This window comes from Channa argus, chromosome 13, assembly GCF_033026475.1.
Source record: "Channa argus isolate prfri chromosome 13, Channa argus male v1.0, whole genome shotgun sequence".
Taxonomy (NCBI): Eukaryota; Metazoa; Chordata; class Actinopteri; order Anabantiformes; family Channidae; genus Channa; species Channa argus.
In genome coordinates, this window is record NC_090209.1 from 5,586,419 (window position 1) to 5,593,931 (window position 7,513).

Genomic DNA, 7,513 nt, shown 5'->3' on the forward strand with positions numbered 1-7,513 from the left:
GCAAAAGCTGATGTCACTTGAATGCTATTATAACCTTTTGAGCTAGAAAGAGCGGAAAATAAATCGTAATCACATTCGCTAAGCTTGCCAGCCGGCTGCGGCCGCCATCTGCAGTCGTAAACACAGCTCCACAAATGACAAGGCAGCGGCGCAAAGGGGGTGAAGGGAAGAAGCAGTGGCCTCCAAAGCTCAGCAACACCTAATGTTGAACATTCTGGCCATTCAAGCCATCAACGCACTCCTTAAAGCTGGAGTGGCTCTGCATCACTAAGACAAGTCAGATGCAGTGACCTAAACTGAGCCAGAAACTTCTCTTGACACCCTCACTCCCACAATGGAAATGTGGAGAGTGCCATAATACAGCAAACGTCCCCACGCATCCAATTCTGAAGAATAACTTCATTAACATAACTCTGCAACATCTGCAGATTATTGAAAGTTAAAAATATGAAGCTGGACTGTGAGTTGACAAGCTCAGCAGATTGATGACTACTTGATAAGGTCGTCCTACAGCAGGAATATCAGCTTGTCAAAGCATGCGTAGGCGCTTCAAGTGAGATCAGCTAATTGATAGAACTGATGACTTATTCTAGAGGAGCCAAAGGAAAAGTCTTGCGTCCTCTGAGAGCCAAGGCCAGACAGAAGCTGTTTGATTCCTCATCGCTGCTATACGACGATTGTCATTTCTCAGACACGCACACACACAGGTTTTTAGTGCTTCTGTCCAGGAGACGGAAGCCTGATGAGAGTAGCAGTGCCTGCTGGGACGGTGTGTGTTGACAACAGAGAGTCTACTGTGCTGAGCTAAATACACATTTTTTTTGTTAATCCAGAACTGGATCAGTGGGGTCTGAACAGTATGTTGCTCTACGGGTCTTAAAGAATAGCATGTCTTTTATAACGTCTCGACATCCCAGGATGTCCTTGAAATAGACCCATTAAGATCGGTGTTGATCAGATAAAACAGTTCAGTCTGTGCAGGATCTGATGTCACTATCACCACAAAACCATTTCTTCCAGCAGCGGAACAGGTGGACTGTAAATTTTAAGTGCTGCTGGCCAGGGAAGCCACACAAAGTTTTTTTAATTTTCACACAAGAAAAATGCGTGGACGTGCATTTTGACATACAAAGAGGAGTATGTGTGGGGACTCCAACATCTTTCAACAAGAAATAAAACACACAACTTCCTCTTGCTACATTGTAGTTTAGACTTGATGATTTAACACTACTCTGCAGCTGCAGTGTTAGTAGTCTGGCAACTGATTTAGCGAGTTGGCGCCGAAATTATTTAGTAGTCACAGTTTTGACTTTCTTCCAGCAAGAGGCAACCATTCTTTAGCATTATTAAACCATCCTTATGGGTGCTTTTAAAGCTAATGTGCTAAAACCAGCAGCTGTTTTGTCAAAACCACCAACTATGTCAAGCCAGTGCAAAAAGCATTTCGCAAGTGGCAAGTGAGAAATGTAGAACATCTTCCCACTACTGCAAAACATCCAATGACTTGTGGTCTAGTCTATGCATTTTCTCATACCAAACTGTTGCGCCCACCACCCGCTCCCACCATATACAACTCCTCCCCTGCCATTCAGAGACTGATTGCTCTAAAATCCCCCTGCAGGGAGTTTAACTGCCGGCGGTTCACACCTCTCCACAATGTCCACGTCAGGGGGTCCAGTCCTCTCACCTCAGGATAGAGAGGCTGTTGTATTAAACGTGGGGATTGAGGGGAGGGGGGGGGGTTAAAGCAGCTGTTGAAACACTTTGTGCACCCAGGACCTCAGAAGCATCCACACAGTCATACATGCATACAGACACACGCATAGACAGTACTGGTCAAAGGCTACAGCTTATTTCCATCTCAACTCTGAGAACTCCTGCTAATTTGAATTTCAGCCAACTGAATTTCACAGTGCACCACCAAATGATGAACGTCATTTGCCTATTGCCATATAAAGAGTAGCATTATCACGTTACCATAGCTGTGACTCAGTTTGTGACCTGGGGTTAAAATAAACCAGGCCTGCTGGCGTTCACAGATGAAATCTAGCAAAGTATGAGTCAGGGTGACCCTGACCAATGGTCAAATCCATTCCAAAGTAGACATGATGTCCTTGGGGCATTTCTTATCCCGTGCAGCGGATGTGACAGCAGGGTGCACAGGCCCTTTAAATACATCATCACCACCTACACTGAGACCTTTTTTCAGTGAAACACACGCAGGCTCATTATTTAAAGTCCTTTTTACTGACAGACCAGTAAAATCTAGACAGGCCCTTCTGAGACAGACGTGCAGTGCAGCTACGTTAAGTATATCCTGACTGACTTTTACAGCAACAGACACTAACGTTCCCAAGCTGCAGCACTGATTATCATAGGTGCATACAAAGTCGGACAATATAAAATTAAAGCAGTTTCTCAGAAGGCCACTAAATTAAGACAGAAATGAGTCACAATGAATGAATGACTCCAAGGGAAAACAGTAAACAATTTCTGCCCTCAGACAAAGGGCCCCATTGTCTGCATGCAACTACAAGAACCTGGATGAAGAAAAGCTTGGCAGCCCAAATATACAAGCTGCACTCCTGCAGCTCAAACATTTACTGGTTTAATTTAGAAACAGGCCCATGGAAAAGGACACCAATGAAAACAATAACAGAAATGAGAGTGATCATATATGCAGACAGACCTCTGAGTAGACACAGAGGAAACTTCACCTCTTTAGTGGCAGAGTGAGACCCCAGACCAGTGTCAATATTAGTTCATCTCTAACCTTGTTTGAGTGAGTAAACTTTAGGCAAGTGACCTACAAGGACCTGCTGACCTCAGCATCATGACCAAACCACCCATGAACCGACTCACATCACGACATGTCAATGAAACACATGCGCGGACTGGAACAAATTACTATCTTCACCAGAGGGTCTGTACAAGCAGACATAGCTCATTCAGTTCAGCTTAAAAATTCCACAAGGTCTTTAATATTGCAAGTTTCCTCAAAAGTTCAACAGAAAAGATTTTTCCAACATCCTTCTTCGTTATCACTGTCTTCACTTTTTAACAGGCATCACAACCTGTTTCATCTGCTCATACGTTCCAGGCCACCCCTGTTATTATTTACAGCCCCTGACCTTTGACCTTTTCTATCTCAGTATGATCCACTCCCCTTATCCCTGCCTGGCACCAGACAAAAGTCAAAGCCGAGTCGATTACTCTTGTTTGGTTATTAAATGTTTGAGGAGACAGTCGGACCTCAAAGGTCCGTCCCATGATGCAGATTGGCTGACATACAGACTATGAGGGGTCCTTTCACGCTTGCTGTGGACATGTGACAAGAGCTGTTACACACAGTTCAGACACTTTCCTCGGGCGTTCTTCCATGGTGGGCTGTCTGCCAGTGTCCAAACTACATTTTATTACATCCAGCCTAAGGGCATGACAGAGCCACATATATAAACTTGATGTCAAGCCTGAGCATCAAAGCAGGAGAAAGTAAGCCTTTGTGTTTGTAGCCTAATAGGCGCCTATGGGTGGGAGTATCTCCCTCCCTTGGTTCTCCGCATCTCCATCTGGCATCAGTCTTGTTTCACCAATGCACCACTGATCAGTGATGAGCACCACTTGTTGTAAAGGTAATAAAAAAATAAAAAAATAAATAATAATAATAATAATAATAATAATAAGGTTAAAGCCAAGCTTGAAGCAGTTTACCCTGACACGAAGAAACACCCTGTGCAACCCTCAACTGACCCCTCCCTAGCATTTCAGCTACTCCCCCACTCCCCATGAGTGCAAAGTGTGGGTGATGATGATGATGATGTGATGGCAAAACCAAAAGATAACAGAAATTCACTGCTGATATGTTTTGATCTGTCATCTTCTAAGAAGCTCTCGATGAAATGTTGCACACACGCGGTTTAACAATAAAACAAAAATTTATAATCCATCATCTTCTCATACTTTGTTCTACTTGACATTTGACTTCTGGATCTATATCATCTACGGGGAAATTAAAGGGCGTCGGGTTGTAAGAAGCTTCACTTGAACATTTTTGCTTCTCTGAACCCACAAGCCATTGTCTCATCTCCTCCCCCATAAGCATGGAGTCTCACTTCTTGAAAAGTTCAGATTAAGTCATCAGTAAGATGATGTCTACTCTGTGTCATACTTAATGAGATGAGGAAAGATGATGGGGGAGAGAGGCTAGACAGTGGGGGGAAGGTCTGGGCACATGGATGAATTAAAAAGCCCTGCAGAATGACATCAGCATAGAAGGAAGTGAGGAGGGGGATGCTGGTCCATGCATACGAGCTTCACATACTAAATCATATTGCTCACATAAAGCCCATTCTTCCCAGGCAGAGAAATTAATACCAATAGCAGCCGGCTTTTAAAGAGACATGGAGGGGGAAGAGGAGGAACGTCTCCCCATGTCTGGGTGTCTGCTGTCCAGGGAAGTGGGGTGGAGAAACAGGGAAACTAGAGCTGCTGCTGGCGGCCCACTAGGCACAAAGCCCACACTCAAATCCCAGCATGCTGGCCGGTCGAACAGTGGGCCGAGACACTTCTGGTGCTCAGACACAAACTCAGCCAGGAATTCTGATTACGTCTGACTGAAAGCTTGACTGTAGCTGCATAAGCTTGTGTTAACCGATTACAGGATTGGACACAGCTCACCAAACTCTATTGAATGGGTAGCAACACACAGGCAAATCTGTCAAAAGAAAAACTAAATTAAGCTGTGCCACACATTTCACTGCATCCTACTCACACAGACGACATGCTCCTACTACAGTCAGGTCCTCTATTATTTTCTCCCCAGACCACTGGGGTATTAGACGTGACCACAGGCATGTCGTGCCAAAATCTCTTAAGAAGGAATGCTGAGGCAGGGGCAGCATGCTGACTGATTGTCGCAGGGATCCCATCCCCGCAGAGCCGGGCAGCAGTCACAGTCCGCAGCAGAATTTCAATCCAGCAAGATGTGGGTACTCAGGGTTGCACGCAACAGGCTTTTCCCTGCCCCGTTAGAGCAAGGTCGGATTAAAAGGTCAGAGTGAAATGTCATTTTGGGAGGGCAATGAGATTTCTGGGCAAGTTTCAAAAGGCTTGGTTCTTTGTTACGGTTTATGGCTGTTTTATGGTGAATGGCCACTCTTTTATATTGGCATTAGTGGAGCTTTAATGTAGGAGTCATGTGGAACACAAATGCAATTCAATATATTGAATCACAGCGAGCAGGCACACTGAGGGCGCGTGCGCTGTGCGTAAAGCATGTTATCCACAAGTCACTGCCTACACAAAAGCTTGATTAAATGTAGGCAAAGAAACATCCCACTCATGAATTACGTTTGGGTTTTTTGTTTTTTTTCCCAAACTGGAAACTTTCTCTGTAACTTTATCGGGGGAGGAGGGGAGCGGGGGGGATTGTAAATGTTCTGAAGTCTGGCAGAAAAACCTACGATTTAGCCCAGTGGAAAGTTTACACGCCGCGCGCAACATACTTGTGTACTGGTGGGTATTGTGCCCAGCTGAAATTATAAACAAATGTTTAGAGCTCGCGCTGGCGCTCGCTGCTGAAACCTTCCCAGAGTTCTGCATTAAAAGGAACTCACCTCTCAGAATCCGCCAAATAAAAGTCCACAGCATATCCGAAGTGGCTCCCTGCAGGTCCGCTGTAAACAGCAGGGTTATCCACGTCCAAGTTGAACGCCTCGCAGACAGGCTGAGAAAAAGTGAAGAACAACCCAACGCTACAAAGGAGGCAGCGGGCGAGAAGGTCTCCTGTCCGCGGCGTCTCTGCGCGAAACCTCTCCAATCCCATGATGAGAATAAATGAAAAGCAGTGAAGTCGGTTGTAAACTGGGGCAATTTCCAGTTCTCGCGCTTTCAAGTCCACAGAGCAGCCCTGAAACCTGTAGCGACAGTGGGCTTAAAACAGCATCCCCGTGTTTCAGATAACCGGCCAGTGTCTCATTAATGCTCCGTCAGCTCCTCTCAGAGTCTCTCTCTCTCTCTCTCCTCGCTTCTCTGCAGCTCCACGCCTTCTCTGCTCACCTAATCGTAAAGCGAAGCAGGGAGTTCCCATACCCCGGACAAAGTTTGGAAGGAGGAGGAGCCTGTGATTCCCTAAAAAAAAAAATAAAAAAAAAAATCTTTGAAGAGTGCTCTCATCCACTAACCTATCTCTGTTTATGTGTTTACCGATGTGCTAAAACTGTGCTCTCTTTTGAACTGTAGAGATCTGATTCCTTCTTATCAGTGGCCCAAAGATTATTAACCTATAGAACAATGGATCCAAATCCTGCTTTCGATTTTGCCCCCTCCTCATATTGACCTTTTTGAGGCTGAAGCTGCTGTCAGAGAGAGGGCAGCCCTGATAGGTGATGAGGAGGTCAATGAAACTTCACCTCCAAAAAAATATACATTATAGCTCGTTAGTCTTGTGTGTCTTTGTTTAGGTTTTTACTGAGAAGTCAGGAATGTGCACTTTTATTTCGCGTGTTCATTGTCTCCTTTGGGAGCATTAAAAGTTTTGACAGTACTTTTCAGTATTTTGCACTAAGCTTCCTTCTTCTTTCTGAACTACCAGCCAAATGTACAGCTCTTATTATAAAGCAGAAGATTATTTGTGTGACTCCACACTAATTATACCTTTATCTCACGCCCTGGCAACTCAATGTGTGAGCCATATGTATTTCTATCTAATTACAGTGCTGATCTGATTTGGGCACTTGATGTCCCCTGGTGCGCTTGGGGAGGTGTGGGAACATGTTGTGTCACTGCATCTGAGTCACACGAGACCGTGGAAAGTGGTCAGGCTGCGAAAAGCAACTACTCACTGAAACGGGACCTTTAATAAACCCTATCCTGGACCAGGCTGGAATTAGTGACTGTTGGTTTAACGGATTCACTGGAAGCCTCAGGGATTGAACGCAGAGGCCAAATTTGGCTGTGCAGCAGCAGCAACATGAACTCTCTGTCAAGTGTTGCTTGTATTTATAACCGGGCTGAGGAACCCCAACACAAGGAGCAAAATCTGGTGGGAGTAATCCAGAGTGTCTGGAGGGGCCAGTTCACAGCTGTTGGGGGGCAACTTGATGGTTCAACGCCCTAATCCTGGAGGGGTCTCAGTCTCTGTCACTCTGTTTTTAGGTCGTCAGAGTGAGATTTTAGATGGCATGTCCAAGGCGTGGTTGACAGAGAGGAAAGGATAATGTGCAGCCAACAAAAATGATTTGGAGTCTAGACTTTCCCACTGAAGTCAACATTTGGTTTTCAGAATAACCATCATATGCAAAATCTTAAATTAGAAGATGATGAAACACACTGACAAATTAAAAATGATAGGTATTCAACCCCTGCCATTTTGATTTGTGTTTCTGGAATCTCAGAAAGTCTGACATCATTGGAGCTCATGACAGTATGAACACAAATGTCCCATGACCTCATGTTTGAAGTTAGTCCTGGGGGCTAAACAAAAGCCAAATACTTCAGAGATACTGGTATCAGG

The 7,513-nt window shown here is 44.9% G+C and overlaps 1 protein-coding gene across 2 annotated transcripts in view; it reads right to left on the minus strand.

Annotated features, from left to right (window-relative positions):
• itga5 (integrin, alpha 5 (fibronectin receptor, alpha polypeptide)) overlaps window positions 1–6,060 on the minus strand; it is a 30,861-nt gene extending 24,801 nt beyond the window's left edge. For both annotated transcript variants that reach the window (XM_067525707.1, XM_067525706.1), the window contains exon 1: window positions 5,616–6,060. In XM_067525707.1, the coding sequence (XP_067381808.1) occupies window positions 5,616–5,824 (209 nt within the window). In that variant the 5' untranslated portion in view covers window positions 5,825–6,060. The remainder of the gene's footprint in view (window positions 1–5,615) is intronic.
• Between the last annotated feature and the right edge of the window lie 1,453 nt (window positions 6,061–7,513).